The following is a 21,535-nucleotide window of genomic DNA, read 5'->3' on the forward strand; positions in this document are numbered from 1 at the left end:
TATTATGATGAACTTTATGCTAACAAATTTGATAACTGAGACGAAATGGACACAGTCCTAGAAAAACACAAGTTATAAGAAATGTCACAAACAGAAAGAGAAAAATTTTAGTAGTCTTTTTATCTATTAAAGAAGTTTAACCTAGAATTTAAAACCTCTCTCCATTGGTATATTCTTCCTGTCGTTTAAAGAAATAATACCAGTATCGTACAAGTTCCTTTGGAGAACAACAAAAACAAAAAATAATATTTTCCACCTCATTTGATAGTAAATTGAACTATATTAGAATAAAAAATTACTCTTCTTTCAAAGGTATCATCATGGTCAGAATGGTGGTCACCTCTGGAGGTCAGTAATTGACTGGGAAGGACCACAAGGAAACTTCCTGGGATAATTAAAATATTTTATATTTTCATCTAGGTGGTGGTTACATGGGGTATAATATGAAAAAACTCATGAGTTCTACATTTAACATCTGCATTTTACTGTATAGAAATTATACCTCAATAAATGAAGAATTTCTTATGCAGATCATCTTATGAGCCTGTGAGATTACTCCTTGGAGATATTTATATAGGAATGGTATTGCTTGATCATTGGAGTATACATGTTGTACACAAGTGTGCCCATTTCACCACATCTATGCCAGTACTTGGCATTACCCAGATTTCTTATTTTGTGGCCAATCTAATGGATGTAAAGTGATATTGTGGGATTTTTCCCCCTTTTTAATATCTGTTATCCATTTGGGTTTCCTCTCCTGTGAATTTCTTGTTCCTATTATTTCATCTTGTCTAACCATATAGTTTTTTCTATTCTTGACTTGTACCTAATTTGCTCACTTCCTTTTCCATTGAGCCTTTTCCCCCCACTGAGATGCCACTGGCTATGGATGTTGTTTACTGGCTTCTGGATATTTGTTCCCGTAGTAATTAATTCAAAAGATTCTGAACACTTAAGCTTTTTATTTGTATTCTTAGGAGTTCCATATTGGCACCACTAGTTGCTATATTATAAATGGGCTTTAGTACCACACTTAACTACATATTAGACAATTCCCACAGAATATTCTACTTTATTCATCCTTACTTAGTATGTGAGGAATTGGCATTATCATTGCCCAAATCAGGAATCTTCAACATTCCAAACTTTGTCAGATTCTGCTGTTTCTTGTTTCTTCCCTCTTAGCTATCTTCTCCTACTCATTACTCTGCAATTCCTTTTTTTTCTTTTTAAAAGAATACTATTTAGATATCCTCTCATCTTAACTCCTAGTATCATCACCTGGAGCAAGTCTGTATTTTCTTATGCTTGGATTACTCTGTTTCTAATGGGATTTGCAGATTCCATTCTTGTTTCTAGTTCATCTTAAATGCCACTGATAGATTTCATTAGCTGAGACACTGCATTTCTCTTTGCCATTAGCTTTATGAAGTAAAGTATTAATATTAAATATTAACTTTTTTGCAGTCCAAATGATTTTATTTTTTAAAATTTATTTTATTGAAGTATAGTTGATTACAACATTGTGTTAATTTCTGCTATATAACACAGTGATTCAGTTATACATATATACTTTTTCATATTCTTGTCTATTATAGTTTATCACAGGATATTGAATATAGTTCCCTGTGTCAATTACTCCATGTTATATAATACATGACCAATAGCTCTTCTCTCAGTGCCACCTACAACATGGCCATTTATTTCCAATAAAAGTTGTATCTGTGCAGTTTCCTTAATTCATGCTTTCCTCAGATTTTCACCTTGTCTTTAATGCCTACCAAATATAAAGTTCGTCTCTGCATCTAGGCTCTTTATTATTTTGTGCTTTGCCTATCTAGGCAATAGACACTTTCGTTTTGTTTCATCTCAGGTTATCATCTATTACATAAAACTCCCCTTACCTACTCCAAAGTAATTGCTCTTTTCTGTTTCTGTTCCCCCAACACTCAGATGCTTCTGCCCCTAGTAATTTTGAAAGTCCCTGAAAATAAGAGCCTGTATCTTATTTTCTTATCCAAATACTAAGCACAAAGAAAATACCAATATTAACTAATCAAATTTGTGGGGGATAAGAATATGAGTATTTTGCTCTATTTCAGAAGGGTTTTTAAAAGTTCTACTGAGAGGAATTCAATGGAACATAGACTGCAATTGGAAAGTAAAGACAATGGAATCAAATATTTAAAAGTTTACTGTCTATGCATTGTGTTTCTATTTTTAAAACATTTATTCATTTATTTTGGCTGCTATTAGTCTATTAAAATGATTAGCAAAATGAATAGCACATAGGGTGTCTGCTTCTGAGGTTCAGAAAAAAGTCTCACTAGCAATATGATCAGATTAATTTTCAAAATAAAAGACTCAAACTATTTGATGAAGCATACATACATTTTTAAATGGCACAAAAGAAGATGCTAAGCAGGAATGGAGGAAGAGGATATGAACATGTCGTTTTATTTGGGAATAAACTGGACTTTTGTGAGGCATTTTTTTGAGTGGCAAAGAGAATGCCAGCTTGCATGTACAGTTCTTTCTAGACTGATGACTCCCCATTTATGTACTGTTCATTGAATATATGGGCTCAGGAAAGGTGTAGAGAAGCTTTTTATTGCAGGAGCAAATTTTTTACAATGAATATTGGTGCTGGTGATCTAAATATTGTCCAATAGAGCAGGGGGTTAGAAGTTACGTTCTATTTATGTTAGACATTTTATATACATTTAAGTGTTAAGTAAAGTGAGAAGTGAAGCCACTGCTAAAACCAAGCCTAGGAATCCAGGGCTTAATAACTTACAAATAAAGTAAAACCAAATGTGTGAGAATAAAATGCAACTTAAGAATAAGAGGAGGAGGCTTCCCTAGTGGCGCAGTGGTTGAGAGTCCGCCTGCCGATGCAGGGGGCACAGGTTCATGCCCCGGTCTGGGAAGATCCCACATGCCGCGGAGCGGCTGGGCCCGTGGGCCGTGGCCGCTGAGCCTGCACGCCCGGAGCCTGTGCTCCGCAACGGGAGAGGCCACAACAGTGAGAGGCCCGGGTACCACAAAAAAAAAAACAGAACACCTACTGAACGCTGCCAGAAGACCTCAGACTTCCCAAAAGATATATATTATTTTCCTTTTTCCCTTGTGAAAATTCCCTTGCAAGTGTGTATGTGTATGCTTCTTTGTGTGATTTTGGCTGTATAGCTTTGCTTTTCCATTTGTCCTAGGGTTCTGTCTGGTTTTTTTTTTTTTTTACACTATAGTTTTTAGCACTTGTTATCATTGGTGGATTTGTTTTTGGTTTGGTTGCTCTCTTCTTTCTTTTCTTTTTTTATTACTTTTTAATTTCTTTTAATTTTTAATAGTTTTTTTAATTTTTTATTTTAATTTAATTTTATTTTTCTCTTTCTTTCTTTCTTTTTTCTTCCCTTTTCTTCTGAGCCATTTGGCTGACAGGGTCTCGGTGCTCCGGCAGGGTGTCAGTCCTGTGCCTCTGAGGTGGGAGAGCCGAGTTCAGGACATTGGTCCACCAGAGACCTCCCAGCTCCATGTATCAAATGGCGTAATATCTCCCAGAGATATCAATATCAAATGGCGTAAGCTCTCCCAGAGATCTCCATCTCAATGCCAAGACCCAGCTCCACTCAACGACCAGCAAGCTACAGTGCTGGACACCCTATGCCAAACAACTAGCAACACAGGAACACAACCCCACCCATTAGCAGAGAGGCTGCCTAAAATCATAATAAGGTCACAGACACCCGAGAACACACCACCAGACAGGGTCCTGCCCACCAGAAAGACAAGATCCAGCCTCATCCACCAGAACACAGGCACAAATGATAGTAACAGTGATTCCAAAATCTTGGAAATAGAATGGAGAAAACACAAAAAACGTTTAACAAGGACCTAGAAGAATTAAAGAGGAAACAGACAATGATGAACAACACAATAAATGAAATTAAAATTTCTCACAAGTGGGGTTTGTCCCAGGAATGCAAGGATTCTTCAATATATGCAAATCAATCAATATGATAAAACATATGAATAAATTGAAGGAGAAAAACCATATGACCACCTCAATAGATGCAGTAAAAGCTTTCGACAAAATTCAACACCGATTAATGATAAAAACTCTCCAGAAAGTAGACATAGAGGGAACTTACCTCAACATAACAAAGGCCATATATGACAAATCCACAGCCAACGTCGTTCTCAATGGTGAAAAACTGAAACCAGGTTGCCCACTCTCCCCACTGTTATTCAACATAGTTTTGGAAGTTTTAGCCACAGCAATCATAGAAGAAAAAGAAAGGAATCCAAACTGGAAAAGAAGAAGTAAAGCTGTCATTGTTTGCAGATGATATGATACTATACTATACATAGAGCATCCTGAAGACTCTACCAGAAAACTACTACAGCTAATCAATGAATTCAGTAAAGTAGCAGGATACAAAATTAATGCACAAAAATCTCTTGCATTCCTATACACTAATGATGAAAAATCTGAAAGAGAAATTATGACGAACCTAGGGACAGGACAGGAATAAAGACGCAGACATAGAAAATGGACTTGAGAGAATGGAGTTGAGGATACGGGGAGGGGGAAGGGTAAGCTGGAATGAAGTGAGAGAGTGGCATGGACTTATATATACTACCAAATGTAAAATAAATAGCTGGTGGGAAGTAGCTGCATAGCACAGGGAGGTCAGCTCCATGCTTTGTGACCACCTAGAGGGGTGGGATAGGGAGGGTGGGAGGGAGATGCACGAGGGAGGAGATATGGGGATATATGTATATGTATAGCTCATTCACTTTGTTATAAAGCAGAAACAAACACACCCTTGTAAAGCAATTATACTCCAATAAAGATGTTAAAAATAAAAAAAAAGAATAAGAGGATGAGATTTTATATGGGAGATGTGTTCAGAGTACAGTATCAAAATGACTAACAGGGGAAAACTGGATTTGATGATTCAGAGCATTCTCAGTATCTAAAAACCCTTGCTGGTAAGATAGTGTGTAATTCTTCATTTTACAATTATTATTGAGATTCGCATATGTCTCATGAACTGTACTGGTAATGGAACAATCTGTGATTCCCACTCTGGGCAAGAATGGTATAATAATTGTGTTAAAGATAATTCACAGTAGTAAAGAGAGCATTAGATACAGTGACTTAAATACAGAATTTTATTTCTCTCTTATATAAAGTCTCTAATATCACAGGCCATTGGAAAACCTAGTTGCTCCTGCTTATTTATGAATCCAGGTTCCTTCCACTACTCAACTCCACTGTCTCTTGGATTCTTTGTGGCATCTGCATGTTTGAATCCATGTTGCTGTCAAGTCCAGGTTTTAGTAAGCAAGAGGGTAGAAGAAGGTATAGAGAAAACATGCCTACTGTTTCAATGCTCTGGTTTGAAGGTAGCACCCGTTTTTTTCTCTCACATTCTGTTTAGAACATTGTCACATGGCCACACCAATTTTCAAAGGAGGTTGAGAAATGTTATATGACTAGGCAGCCATATGCCTGGCTACTACTCTGTTATTGCAAAAGAATGATGAAACAGATTCTAGTGGGCAGCTTTCAGTCTACCACAGTTGGTGTGTCATCTCTCTGATTTTGTACTTCTTGTTAAATATATATAATTTTTGTTCCAAGAAAACAATAACACCTGGATGGAGAGTTGGAGTATAGACATCCATTTATTGTTTGTATAGGTCAAGATGGCTGTGATCACAATATTTTTCCTATAGGCATGAATAAATTAATTTTTTCAGTTTTATTGAGATATAATTGACATACAGCATTGTATAAATTTAAAGTGTACAGCATAATGACTGGATATATATATATTGTGAAATGATTGCCACAGTAAGTTTAGTTAACATCCATATCATATAGATACAAAAAAGAGAAAGAAAAAATTTTTCCTTGTGATGAGAACTTTTAGGATCTACTCTCTTAGCAAATTTAACTGTTTTTTTATCACCTTAATTTGATATTGTTGCTAATAAGCAAGAATCAGTGAGATAAGTGAGGATTTAGAATTGAAAGCTAATGAGGACTTAGACTCTGAGTCACCCCTTCAAGCCAAGCTAATGAGGACTTAGACTCTGAGTCACCCCTTCAAGCCTAGGCTCTCCACAGAAATTTCCCCTTTAAACCCTTGTCTGTTTAATCTTCACTTCACCCTACTTGATATCCCCTACCAAAATAGAGCTAGATTGCTTAGCTGAACTCCAATCTCCAATACTGAATATATATATATATATGTATATATATATATATATATAAAAAATCATTCTGAACTTCACTTTCCTTATCTACAATGGTGAATAATAATAGAAAATACCTCATAGGGCTTTTGAAAGGATTAAATGAGTTCATATATATATATTTCTTAGAACAATGCCTGGAACATCATGTCATATAAGAGCTTGGCACATAATAAGTGCTACATATGTATTTTCTGTCATTGTCATCATCATCATCAAATTTACTGGTTTCCCTGTGTTCAATTTGGATTAATTTATGTGTACCTTTTAATCTTCTGCCGTCTATTCTTTGTGTCAATTTTACTTTTTCATTCTCTTTTTAGATGAAAAGTTTGGGATTAAGACCTCACAAAAAAGAATTTCTGGAAAAGTTTCATTTCATAGTGAAATGGAGGGTGAAGATACGAGAGATGATTCATTGTATTCCATTTTAGAAGAACTGTGGCACGGTGCTGAACAGATAAAAAGCTATCAGGAAAAACAGAACAAACCTCTGAGTCATGCTGCTTTCATCAATAAGAAAATATTGAATACAGAATGGGATTATGGATATAAAGACAGTGGAAAATTTGTTCATCCAGGCCCAAATTGTATTCCTTCACAGAAAAGATCCCATAAACGTGACTCATTTGGAAAGAGTTTAAAGTATAATTTAGATGTACCTATTCATAATAAAAACAATGCAACAAAGAACTTTGATAAAATTATTGGACACGATGAAGTTTTCACCCAGAGCTCTTCTTATACTAACCATGAAAATACACATACAGGAGTGAAATTCTGTGACAGCAATCCATGTGGAAAAGTCTTCAGCCTCAAACAAGCACTCAGTCACAATCTGAAATTTCCTGTTGGGGAGAAAGCAAATATGTGTACTGAACTTGGGAAGATCTTCACCCAGAGGTCACACCTCTTTGCACCTCAGAGAATTCATACTATGGAAAAACCTCATGAACTTAGCAAATGTGTGAATGTTTTTACACAGAAGCCACTACTCAGTATATATTTGAGAGTTCATAGAGATGAAAAACTATATATATGTTCTGAGTGTGGGAAGGCGTTCATCCAAAATTCAGAATTAATTATGCATGAGAAAATTCATACTAGAGAAAAACCCTATAAATGTGAATGTGGAAAATCATTTTTCCAAGTGTCATCTCTACTTAGGCATCAGACAACCCATACTGGAGAAAAACTTTATGAATGCAGTGAATGTGGGAAAGGCTTCTCCCTCAACTCAGCCCTCAATGTACATCAGAAAATTCATACTGGAGAGAGACACCACAAGTGCAGTGAGTGTGGGAAAGCCTTTACCCAAAAATCAACACTCAGAATGCATCAGAGAATTCATACAGGAGAGAGATCCTACATATGTACTGAATGTGGGCAGGCCTTCATCCAAAAGGCACACTTGATTGCACATCAAAGAATTCATACTGGAGAGAAGCCTTATGAATGCAGTGACTGTGGGAAATCTTTCCCTTCTAAGTCACAACTCCAGATGCATAAGCGAATTCACACAGGAGAGAAACCCTATATATGCACTAACTGTGGGAAGGCCTTTACCAACAGGTCAAATCTCAATACTCACCAGAAATCTCATACTGGAGAGAAGTCTTATATATGTGCAGAATGTGGAAAAGCCTTCACAGACAGGTCAAATTTTAATAAACACCAGACAATTCATACTGGAGAGAAACCCTATGTCTGTGCTGATTGTGGGAGGGCCTTCATCCAGAAGTCAGAGTTAATTACACATCAGAGAATCCATACTACAGAGAAGCCTTACAAATGTTCTGACTGTGAGAAATCCTTCTCCAAGAAACCACATCTCAAAGTACATCAGCGAATTCACACAGGAGAGAAACCATATATATGTGCAGAATGTGGGAAAGCCTTCACTGACAGGTCAAATTTCAATAAACACCAGACAATTCATACTGGAGAGAAACCCTATAAATGTAGTGACTGTGGAAAGGGCTTCACTCAGAAATCAGTTCTGAGTATGCATCGCAATATTCATACATGAAAGTAACCCTGTTTCTTGAAAATGAGAAAACCTTATCACAGAAATCAGGTCTAAGTGTGTATTATAAAATTCAACCAAGACCGATCATATATGAATACATTGTATAATAAAAAGAATTCATCAGGCTGTTTCACCTGAGAGGAGAAAAATTATTTGGAAGAGACCCTCTAAGAATGCACTGAATGAAGGGGAACTTCCATATTTTCACAGCCTCACAAAATATAATAGAATTCATACCAGGGAAAACGCTGTCAGTTTGAGGCATTAGGAAAAGCCTTCCTGTACAAAGTATTATATAAGGCAAGTTATTATCAAATTCTTTATAGATGGAGTATGCAAAATTATATAAATGACTGTAATGTTTACTGTGTTATATTAAGCAATTTAAAGTGGCAACAAAACAAAAGGTAGGACAACAAAATGATATATTTAATGTGTAGACCTGCTCTCAGTTCTGTAGAGGATTTGCAGCAGAACACATTGCACAATGGGAGGAATAATTGAATTGAAAATTTTTTTTGGATTTAATGTAATTGTGTCTATCAAATATGTTTCCTATTGAATATTTTGCTCATGTGAATCCACAGTTTTAAAGTCATTATGGTTTTATATATACACACATCTGCTGATATAATTTTACACGAATACATACATATAATCCTATCATTCATACTGGTTTCCATGACATCGTATTTTTATCTTCCTTCATTGTGGTACAATGCAAAATAGCCATAGATCTCTCCTATCCTTTTATGCACCCCTCTTTGTAATATTACTCTGTTGTTTTTCTTATTAAGAGGTGGAGCTCTCTCTCTACTCCTTGACTCTGAGCTTGGCCATGTGACTTGTTTTGGCCAATGTACATTAACAAAGAGATTCAAGAAGATGCTGGGGAAGTGTGTAAAGCCTGCCTCGAGTCTTACCCTCTCTTGCTGCTCTTTGGAATTCCAAGACCTTCATGTGAAGAAACTCAGATTACTGAGGGATGAGAAGCCACATGGAACAGAGATGAACCAGGCCAGCTGAAGCCCCTTAGACCAAATGCCAGACATGGGAGTGAGGCTTTCATCAACCTCCAGCCCCAGCCATGCCAGCCAACACCAGAAGAGCCACACTAGTTATCCCAGCCAACCTGGAGAATTATGAGATAAATAAAATGATTATTGTTTTAAGCTACTAAGTTTGGGGTAGTCTGTTGCACAGCAAATGCTAAGTAATACCTAAAAGTGTACGCCTACTGGGGGTATTGTTTCAAAACATAAGACGTGACATTAGCTTTGGGCCTGGGCAGCAGGCAGAGACTGGAAAAACAATGAGGAAAACTGTTAAGAAAGGCTGGAAAAGATGGCAGTCTGTGTTGTTTAGTTAAGGGAAAGAAATAGCAAAACAGTAACCATCCTCTGTGGAAAGATAGAGAATGTACCAAATGAACTTGTGGATCTGGCTAAAGGGATTTCCAACAGAATGTTGGAATTATCAGTTTGCTTCTTTTAGCTGCATGTGATAAGATACAGAAAGAAAAGTATGAACTAAGCAAATAACTGTTCCATTTGTGAGCAGAATTCAGAAGAAATAACAGAAAAGCCAGGACTTGGCTGGGTTGAAAATAACTGCTTCACATCTCCAGTCTCTCCAGCCACCAAAATATTCTCAAGGTGAAAAAATGGCCCAAGGGTAGAGATCAAATCGTAGATGTGGCTCTAAGACCCTTTGTTAAAATGTGTGAAATATTTAAGTTGGAGTTTAGGAGACTCTCTCAGCTAAGTCAAACAGCTTCTTAAAACTTCACAACATTTTCCCAGTAGCCTGACACACTGCTCAAAGTAGGGAGGGTAAAAAGAATTGTTGATGTCGCATTTGGGACACGGAGTAAATACAAACCAGATTCATAGAAACTTTTAACATTTTTAATAGAGTTTTACTAGCAAAACTACCTCCAGGTTGGACTTAAAGGGACTGAAACAGTCCAAAATGAAAAGTGGCCTCTGGACTCCCCTCTCTAACTTCTGTGAACAGGAAGCAAGCTGAGAAAGTTACTCAGCTGCAAACATGGGCCATTTCTTATGGGAAAAGAAGGCTGTCTCAGAAGACCCAAGAATGATGTACTAAAATGGACTGGGAAGCCATTCCCAGGTAGAACTGTGACCTAAGCAAAAACATTATTTGCCCCTGGGGCAGGGATACCTGACAATATTTGCTGTCTGGGATTTCAGAATTATTATGGAACAGTGACATATGTGCCTCTTGTTCCTCCCCTTTTTGAATGGGAGTATCTGTTGCAGTTATCCTGTCCCTATCTCATTATTGTATTTATATTTATGTGTGTGTGTGTGTGTTGGGTTGGGGGGGGTGGTCATATAAATTGTCATTTAACTCACAGGTCTCTGGATCAAGAAACTGAGAAACTGCACCCGAGGAGCCTCAGCCATATCTGAACCTGATGCAGAAGACTTAAGGTCTTAGATTTGAGCCTGATGCTATAATTTGGGATAAACGTTTAGAGGTCTTGGAATGGAGGTGAACATATTTTGCATGGTATGATAATGTAAATAATTTATGACCAGAAGAGAGACTGTTAGACAGAAAATGCTACAAATTTCTATCCTTATATGTATGCCTGTTTTCAGTCATTATTTTGCTTTGTGTTTCAGTTGGGATAATTTCTATTAACCTATCTTCAAGTTCACTGATTTTTAACCCCTACCCTGGCTCTGTTAGATCCACTGATGAACCCATTGAAGGCATTCTTCATCTCAGTTATGTTTTCTTTTCATTTCTAGTATTTCCATTCTCTCTGCTGAAATTCCCCATCTGTTCATACCTGTTGTTTACATTTTCCACTACCCTCTTTAACATATTAATTAATCATTGTTATTTTAAATTCCCTGTTTGACAGTTCCAACAACTGGATCAACTGAGTCTGGATCTGTTGATTGCTTTGTCTCTTGACAGTGGATTGTTTTCTCTTGCTGTTTTGCATGTAATTTTTGGCTGAATGTCCAATGTTGTATGTAGGAGAGTAGAAACTAAGGTAAATATTTATTCCTGGGAGTAGATAATGGCTGCTTTCCTTATAGGTCATTAGCATAGGGGAATTGAGTCCATCTAGTCAGGATTTAGGCTGGGTTTAGGTTTTGTTGCTCTCTTTACCTACAGTGTGTCAATGACTTCAAATTTCTCTAGTGTTACCTTGTGCTTAGAGTAGGCACTGGTTTTCCAGATAATTTTTCTCAATATTCCTGAACCACCCTTGCCTTTAGGTGTTTCCTGTGTGCCTGCATCTCAGAGAGACTCCCTCGCTATGCTCTTGCTTCTCCCTTAGTAGTAGACTTCTATTATTACCTGGGTCTTGGTGACCTGATGAGTGGGGGGACAGGAGTTGTCCTGGGCCAGCCTCAGTCTTAGGCAGGCCCTGTATCCCTAGGTCTTGGAGGGTGATCCTGCCCTCCCCATTAGTATAAAGCCTTAAATGGTCTGGGCCTAGGATGGTTTCCTGCCCTTCCTCTGTGAGTGGAAGGTTTTTTCCCTTTTCCTTTCCTCTAGCCACAGTGGATCTTCACCTATGTCCTGTGGGCAACAAGGTTTGCTGCACTTCCCCCAGTGGCTTAAGGCTTTTGTTTTGTAGGGGAATAGGGCCCCATTGGGGCTTTGTGCCATTTCTGTATCAGCAGCTGTCCCCTTGCAGGCCTACACCACTGAGAGAGGCTTTCTCCAATCCCACCCTATCCCCAGTGTTTCTTGTGAGCACCCAGTGGAGGTCTGTGGAGAAGAACCTGCAAATGGGGGCTAACTACACCTAGGTCTCCAGCTCTCAGAGGTCCTATATTCTCACACTATCCCACACTCAGCCTTTAGAAATTTATTTAAAATTCTTGCTGAATTCTTACTGCTGGTGTGGTAGACCCATCTTCCTTCCTGCTCTGCCATAGGTGACCAGTGATAACTTCCTGTCTCCTTTGAGGCATTTGTCTTATATATCAAGCTAGTTGGTTACTCTATGATGAGTTCAAGAAAAGTTATGATTTTGTAGATTACCTGAATTTTTTCTAATTATAAGAATAGGAGCTCTTTTCAGGTGTCTACATTCTAGCCAGAATCCAGAAGTCTGGATGGTCTCCTTTAGCCACTACCATCAGAATATATGCCACCTTTCAATATGACTTTGCCACTTCACCCAAGAGGTAGAGTCCATTTCTCCAGCCCTTGAAACTGGATTTGGCCACTTCTTTGGCCAGTAGGACATTAGCAAATATGACACAAGCAGAGGCTTGAGAAATACTTGCACACTGAGGTTTGCCCACTCTTGCTGCTCTTTGAAATCCTGAGCCCAAGTGTGAAAAAGCCTGGATTATGCTGTTAGAGGATGAGAGACCTTACGGAGCAGTGATGGAGCAGAGATGAGCCATCCCAGTTGAGGTGCCCTAGACCAACCATATTTCATCTGCCAGATGTGTGAATGAAGCCATTCTATCCATCTAGCCATGGTCAAGCCTACTGTGGTCGGCAGCCTCTGAGATGACCTTGAATTATCCCCACCTCCTGGTATCTACACCCTTGTGTAATTCTGTTCCCTTGAGTTTGGGCTGGATTAGTGACTTGGTTCTAGTGAATAGAATGAGGCAGAGGTAATGGGATGTCACGTCCAAGATTAGGTTACAGAAAGATGGGGGCTTCCATTTTGGATGCTGTCACTCTCAGAGGGCTTACTCTAGGGGAAGCATGAGGCAGCCCTATGGGGAGACCCACATGAGTGAGTTTCGGAGCATATTTTTCCAGTCTAGCCTTCTCATAAGACCATAGCCTCAGCTTACAGCTTGACTGCAACCTTATGAGAGACCTTCAGCCAGAGGCACCCTTCTGAGCCTCACCTGAATTCCTGACCCACAGAAACCGTGAAATAATAGATGTTGTTTTAAGCTGCTGAATTTTAGGGTAATTTGTTAGATAGTAATAGATTACAATAGTAATACACTGGCCTAGACTAGAAAAGCTCTGCCATCCACCCCACCCATCCCAGACAACTCACAGAATCGTGGATTAAAATGTTGATTGTTTTAAGCCACTAAGTTTTGGGTGGCTTATTACCGAGAAAAAGCTAACTAATACATTTATTATTTACTGAATTTCCTCCTCCACTATTTATCTCCAACAGATAACCAGTACTAATTAACCACTATGAACACTTTCATGTTTTAATCTGTGCTCATAATTGTATATAGATATACATATGTTACATGCTTATAATCAGACAGAAGCTGTATAAGGATTGTTTTCTTCCTTGATTTTCAAATATGGGATCATGTCACACAACTATCTCTGCTTGCTTTATTACTCAACAATAACGCTTTTCAATGATTGCATGATAGTTCGTGGCGTGGATATGCAATAATTTATTCAACCATTTGTATATTAAGATTTATTTATACACCCCCTTTTCAACTTAGGAGCAATGCTGTTCAAAATATTGAGGCAATTTGCATAGTGGTTGGGTAGATAGGCTCAGGAACCAGTCAGCTAGGGTTTCAATCCTGGCTCTACCAGTTACTAGCTATGTGACCTTGAACAGGTTAGTTAACCTCTCTGTCCTGATTTCTTCAGCTGTAAAGGATGGATGTTCACAGTAGTACCTATCTCATAGATTTGACATGAGATGTGTATAAACTTCCTAGGGCTGCTGTAATAAAGTACCACAAACTGAGTGGCTTAAAACAACAGAAATGTATTGTGAGGGCAGAAGTCTGAAATTAAGGTGTCAGCGGGGCCACACTCCCTCTGAAGGCACTAGAGAAGGAATTGTTTTGTGCCTCTCACCTAGTTTTTGGTAGTCTCAGTCATTCCTTGGCTTGTGGATACGTCACTCCAGTCATACAGCCATTTTCTTCCCGTGCGTCTTCACATCGTGTTCCTTCTGCTAGTCTGTCTCTGTGTCTAATTTTCCCTTTTTTTAAAATAAGAATACCAGTCATATTGGATTAGGCCCACCCTACTGGCCTCATTTTAACTTGATTACTTCTGTAAAGACTCTGTTTTCAAGTAAGGTCACATTCTGAGGTACTGGAGGTTAGGACTTCAACATATCTTTGGGGGGTACACAATTACTCATAACAAGAAGTTGATGCACTTATCTGTGTAAAGCACTTAGAACTATGTGTGGGGAGAAGTTCTTGATGAATACTAGATACACGCCACTTCCTGAGCCTGCCAAGCCCCCCCTACCATTCTCTATGCTTGGGCAGGATTTGAGAGCTTGTGTGTGGTATCTTAGTCTCATCCAACTACCTAAAGAAAATGTTTAGAGTGACAGGGAAAGCAGGCCGAGGACCAAGGCTTGTGCTATCAGCATTTGAGGACCAGGCCAAGAAAGATTCATCTACAGAGGATAATGGGAAGGAACAGCTGGAGAGGTGAAAACATACCAGGTGAGCAAGGGGTTCACAGAGAACAGAGTGTTTCCAAGGAGTGTTTCAGTGGAGGAACTGTCCACACTAGAGGTCAATTCACATGAGGAAAGAAAACCGGTGCTTGGATTTTGTGACAAGGAGGTCATTATTAACTTTGGTGAGTGTTATTTTAGAAGTGAATTTAACTAAGGAAAAAAATTGAGCAAATTTGAAGGAGTTTCTGAACCCAGGTGGTGTTACTTCACCACAAAACTTTTCCAGTAGAAAAAAAAATTAGGTTATTGGGCTGTATTCTACTGTTGTCTGGGTTATGCTGAGAAATGTGTTTTCAAGAATCCTGTGTGACTCCAGGTTAGAGTCGGCCAAAAGTAGAAATTGCATGAGATTCAGGAGGTCAAAGTGAAGGAACAATTATTACTCCAAAAGTTTGAGATTAGATACAGGGAAGGACAGATGCAGAGATACCTGGAAGGTCTTAATTTTTCCTCACTCTCTTCCACTCTGTATTCAGCCCTTTCTATCTCCCAGCCCTGCTTACCTACAGTGGCCCCAGGCCTGCCACCAGATGCCTAGCTGCAACCCACAAAGGCAACAGCTCTTCATATATTTCTCCATCAGCTCCCCTTTCACAGTCTCACTTAAGCAGCTGGATGTGCCTGGCTTCTCAGATTTTCTTGCAAGCACTGACTTATCCACCCATGCCAGTGTTTCAAAAGGGCTGGTTTAGTGACTTCTCTAATCTTCCAGCTTCCCCTTCCATACCTTTACTTCCCCAGCTACTCCCACAATTGTGCATGATCTAATTCATATAAAAATTCCTTATTCCATAATACTCATAATGAATCCACTTCCCTGATTGAACCCTGATTGTTAAAGTTACACTTTCTTTTCCTGAGAACTTGGTAAGCATTGCTCTTCTAAAATTGAGTGGTACCATTGAGAAATCTTAGATTAACCTGATATTTTTCTTGTATGTTTCTGCCACGTGATTCTTTTTTTATGCTGGAAGTTAAGGATCTTTAGAAGCATATGCCTTAGTCTTGATTTTTGTGAGCTAATTTTAACTGGGTTATAGTTAGCTGTTCCAATCATGATTCAAGCCTTTTATTTCAGGGAAGTTTTATTTTGTTTAACTTTTTTATCTGGTCCATCTCTTTTCTTCAGGGACATCAAGTATTCATATGTAATGTGTCTTTGTCATCTTCTCCGTCCATTTCTTACCACTCTACATTCGTTTCATACATTCGTTTCATACATTCATTTCATTATTCTTTTTGGTTGTTTGTGATTGGCTCTAGCCTCCTGTTCAGAGATAATTCTCCATGAATTCTTAATGTCTAGACATTAACAGCCAGTGTGCTCAGGTTTATTTACATTCCAGAAGAGTAAAGATAGAGAATGTCTCCCTCCCTGGAGACATTCCCAGAGAAGATTTACTTACATTCTAGGACAATAAAGGTAATGTCTCTCTTCCTAAGACGAGGATGGGCAATAAATCAATATAACAATATTGTGTTTTCCCCACGTTTTAATTATGTCAATTTTCAATCATGTAGAAATACTGAAAGAACAGTACAATGAACACACATACAACTTTCATCTAGATTCAACAATGTATATGTAAATTTTTTCCTGAATAATTGATGGTAAGTTATAGACATTATAACATTACACTCAAATATTTGAGCATCCATATCCTAAAAATAAGGACATTCTCCCCCATAACTAGATCATCATTATCAATCTAATTCTCATATGATATCTAATACGATATATCCAGTCCATTTTCAAATTTCTCTCATTGTCTCCAAAATATATTTTACAACTTTATTGAGGTATAATAACATACAGTAAATGGAACTTGTTTAAAGTGTACAATTTGATGAGTTTTGACATATGTATGTACCTTTAAAACCATCACTACAATAAAAATAACATATCCATTACCCATAAAAGTTTCCTTATGCCCGTTTGTCATCCAACCCTCCCTCCCCACACCCTTCCCCCCATCCACAGGAAACCACTGATTTGTTTTTTCTCACTATAAATTAGTTTGAATTTTCTACAATTTTATATAAATGGAATTGTACTGTAGGCATTCTTGTTTTGTTTTGCTTCTTTCATTCAGCATAATTATTTTGTGATTCGTTTTAGTTGTTACATGTATCTATAGTAATTACTTTTTACTGCTAAATGGTATTTCATTGTATAGATGTACCAAATTTGTTTATCCATTCATGTGTTGATAGAAATCTGTGTTGTTTCTAGTTTTTGGCTATTACAAATAAAACTGATATGAACATTTGAATACAAGTCTTTGTGTGGATGTAGCTTTCATTTCTCTTGTGTGAATACCTAGGATTGAATAGTTTGGTCATACACTGAGTGTATATTTAGCTATTTAAGAAATTTGCAAACTGTTTTCCAAAGTGCTGTACCATTTTACATTTCCACCAGCAGCATATAAGTGTTCCATTTGCTTCACATTTTTGCCCTCACTAGGAATTATTATTCCTTTTAATTTTAGCCATTTTTGTGGGAGTCATGTGGTGTCTCACTGTGGTTTTAACTTACACTTTCCTAATAACTAATGCTATAGATCATCTTGTGCTTATTTACAATCTATATATCATCTTGGTTGATATATCTTTTCAAATATTTTGCCCAGTTGTAAGAGTTCTTTATATATCCTAGATATAAGTCCTTTGTTGGATATATATATTTTGCAAACATTTTCTCCCAAGTTTGCCTTTTCATTTGAATAACAGAAGAGCAAAAGTTTTTAATTTTAATAAGTCCAGTTCATTTATACGTTCCTTATAGTTCATGCTTTTTGAGTCATGGTTAAGAAATTTTTGCAAGACTCAGGGTCACTAAGACTTTATCCTATGCTTTCTTCTAGACATTTTATAATATTGGTTCTTACATTCAGTCCTGCTATCCATTTTGATTTAATTTTGTATATGGTCTTAGGAAACGGTTTAGGTTCACTTTGTTTTGCATATGGCTGTCCAATTGTTCAAGAACCATTTGTTTAAAAAAAATTATCCTCCCTCGATTGACTTGCCTTGTCATTTCTGTAAAAAAGTCAGTTGATTGGTTGTATTTCTGGAAGTACTTCAGTTCTGTTTTTCCATTTGTCTATCTTACTGCCAGTACCACTGTTGGCATTGTTGTAACTTCTGTATTACTCTAGCATTAGTGATTACTGTAGTTTCATAATAAGTCGAAGTCAGATAGTGTAAAGTCCTCCAACTTTACTTTTCTTTTCCACAATTGTTTTGGCTATTCTAGGTCTTTTAAATTTCCATATGAATTTTAGAATCAGCTTGTTGGTTACTATAAAAGGCCTGCTTGGGTTTTGATTGGGATTGAATTGAATCTATAGATCTATTTGGAAATAATTGACATTTTAATAATATTGAGTTTTCAGATCCATGAACAGGGTATATATTTCCATTTATTTAGGTCTTCTTTCATTTCTCTCAGAAGTGTTTTGTAGTTTTTAGTATGCAAGTTTTATACATTTTGTCAAATTTATCCCTAAGTATTTCATATGCCTATATTACTTTAAATGGTATTAATTATTTTAAAATTTCCAATAGTTATTTGCTAGGATAGAGAAATACAATTGACTTTCACATGTTGATCTTGTATCCCATAACCTTGCTAAGCTCACTTATTAGTTCTAGTAGCTATTGTTGATCCTGTTAAGCTTTTCTACAAAGACAATCATGTCATCTGTGAGAAATGGTAGTTTTGCTTCTTCCTTTCCATTATAGGTGCCTTTTATTTATTTTCTTGTCTTACTGTACTGGCTACAGTACAATGTTGAATAGAAGTGATCAGAGTGGATATCTTTGCCTTTTTCTTGATCTTAGGAAGAAAATATTTAGTCTTTCACCTTTGAGTATGTTAGCTGTGGGTTTTTCGTATATGCTCTTTATCAGGTTGAGGAAGTTACCTCTATTACTAATTTGTTGATAGTTTTTATCAAGAAGAGATGTTGGATTTTGTCAAATGTTTCTTCTCCAGCTATTGAGACAATCATATAGCTTTTCTTTTTTAATTTGTTAATCTGTCAAATTACATTGATTATATTGATTTTTGATAGTTAAATAAATCTAGCATTTCTGGAATTAAACCCCTCTTAGTCATGATGTATTATCATTTTTATATATCACTGGACTCAATTTGCTAAAGTTTTTGTTAGGAATTTTTGCATGTATTCTTATTTAGGATGTTGGTTTTTAGTTTTCTTATATTTTCTTTGTCTGCTTTTGGTATCAGGATAATGCTGACTTCATAGAATGAGTTGGGAAGTGGTCCCTCCCCTGGAAGATTTGGTGTAGAAATGGTGTTATGTCTTCCTTTAATGTTTGGTAGAATTTGCCAGTGAAGCCATCTGGCACTGGTATTCTTTTATAAAAGATGTGGTGTATATTTCATGGAATATTATTCATGAAAAAGAAGAAAATCCTGCCATTTGTGACAACATGGATGGACCTTAATAGCATTATGCTAAGTGAGGAAGTCAGACAGAGAAAGACAAGTACTGTACGATATCACTTATATGTGGAATCTTAGAAAACCAAACTCATAGAAACAGAGAACAAAATGGTGTTTACAAGGAACTGGGAGGGGTGAGGCAATGGGGAGATGTTAAAGGGTACAAACTTGCAGTTAGAAGATGAATAAGTTCTGGGGAGCTAATGAATGGCATTGTGACTATAGTTAACAATACTGTATTATATACTTGAAAGTTGCTAAGAGACTGGATCTTTAATGTTCTCACCACAAAAAGAAATGATAATTATGTGACATCATAGGGGTATTAGCTAATGCTATGGTGGTAATCATGCTCCAGTATATAAGTGTATCAAATCAACAGGTTGTACACCTTAAACTTACACAATATTAAATGTCAATTATGTCTCATTTTTTAAAAAAGTTTTTAACTAAAAATTCAATTTAACAGTTATAAGGCTATTCAGGTTATCATTTTCTTCACTGAGCTTTAGTAGTTTGTATTTTTCAAAGAATTTGTCTATTTCACATAAGTTGTCTAATTTAGGAGCAAAATGTTGTTCATCATATTCCTTTTTTATCCTTTTAATAAAATCTGGAGGATCTGAAGCGATGTTCCCTTCTCCCATTCTTGATATTAGTAATTTGTGTCTCATTTTTCTTCTGGGCAGTTTGGCTAGAGATTTATCAATTTTACTGATTTTTCTCAAATATCCAGCTTTTGGTGTGATTGATTTTTCTCTATTGTTTTTCTGTCTTCAATTTTATTTATGTTCCCTTGTTTATTATTTCCTTTCTCTGCTTACTTTGAGTTAAATTTGCTCTTCTTTTTCTAGCTTCTTATGGTTGAAGCTGAGTCACTAATTTGAGACGTTTCTTCTTTTGTAGTATAAAGCTTTAGTGATATAAATAACCCTTTAAGCACTCATTTAGTAGCATCTAATATATACTGATATGTTGTCTTTACATATTCATTCAGTTCAAAATACTTCCTAACTTACCTTGGGATGTCTTCTCTGTCCCGTGTGTTATTTAGATGTGTGTTACAGTATCCAGATATTTTAGAATTTTCCACTTTCTGTCATGATTTATAATTTGATTCCATTGTGATCAGAGAATATACTTTGTATGACTTGAATACTTATAAATTAATTGAGACTTCTGTTACGGTACAGAATATGGTCTATCTTGGTAAAAGTTTTATGCACACTTGTAAAGAATGTATTTTTCTCTTGTTATGTGGCATGATCTATAAATATGAATTAAGATCTTTGATAGTATGATTCAAGTCTTCTGTAGTCTTACTGATTTTATGTCCATTCTATCAGTTATTGAGGGAGAGGTATTGAAATCTCCAACTAACATTGTGCTTCTTTCTATTTCTCCTTTCAGTTATACAGTTGATGCTTTATCTATTTTGAAGCTCTGTTATTAGGTATACAGCATTTAGGACTGTTATGTCCATTTGTTGAGTACGCCCTTTTTTCATTATGAAATGACTCTATCATGGTAAAATTCTTATATTAATAGCCACTTTTTTTTCTTTTGATCCGTTTTAGCAAGTATGTATTTTCCCATCACACACACTTATATATAGTCTCCAGCCCTTCCAGAGGCTGAACTGATACCACATGGCTCAAAACCCTTACCTAGGCATAGACTACCCAGCATGGCTCCAGGCTCCCAGGTAACAGACACTCTTATCAGGCAGGACACTCCAAGGGCTTAGAGGTTACCTCCTAGGAGCTGGGTGAAGGGGCCAAGCCTTTCTTTGGGCAAGGTTTATCCTTTACTGAACACCAACCTTTTTCTGTTCCAGGATCCAATGCAGTTTATCACATTGCCTTGAGTTGTCATGTTTCCTCAGTCTCCTCCAACCTGTGACAGCTTCTTTGGTCTTTATCTTTCATGATCTTGACACTTTTGAAGATTAGTCTTGTAGACATGATAAGTAGTCTTGTAGAAATGTTCCTCAATTTGCATTTGTCTGATGTTTTATCATGAACATATTGAGGTTATGGATTTGGGGGATGGATATCACAGAGATTATGTGCCCTTCTTATTGCATTATTTCAGGGGACAGATTATATGAACGTGACTTATTACTAAGTGATATTACTAAGTGACATTAACCTTGGTCACTTTGTTATGGTGGTGTCTCCCAAGTTTCTCTGTTGTAAAGTTACTGTTTTTCCTCTTTCTATACTCTTCACTGACTCAAAAGTCCTCATACTGAAGGAAAGGGCGATTAAGCTCTACCTTCTGGATGGAGGGGCATCAAAGAGTTTGTAGTCATATGTTAAAACTA

The 21,535-nt window shown here is 36.9% G+C and overlaps 1 protein-coding gene across 1 annotated transcript in view; it reads left to right on the forward strand.

Annotated features, from left to right (window-relative positions):
• Positions 1–9,873, forward strand: part of ZNF81 (zinc finger protein 81) — a 59,605-nt gene extending 49,732 nt beyond the window's left edge. Inside the window, exon 5 of the mRNA XM_024760074.1 lies at positions 6,594–9,873. Within this exon, the coding sequence (XP_024615842.1) occupies positions 6,594–8,299 (1,706 nt within the window). The 3' untranslated portion in view covers positions 8,300–9,873. The remainder of the gene's footprint in view (positions 1–6,593) is intronic.
• The last annotated feature ends 11,662 nt before the right edge of the window (positions 9,874–21,535 follow it).

The sequence above is a fragment of the Neophocaena asiaeorientalis genome, unplaced genomic scaffold (assembly GCF_003031525.2).
Source record: "Neophocaena asiaeorientalis asiaeorientalis breed wild unplaced genomic scaffold, Neophocaena_asiaeorientalis_V1.1 scaffold1755, whole genome shotgun sequence".
Lineage (NCBI taxonomy): Eukaryota > Metazoa > Chordata > Mammalia > Artiodactyla > Phocoenidae > Neophocaena > Neophocaena asiaeorientalis.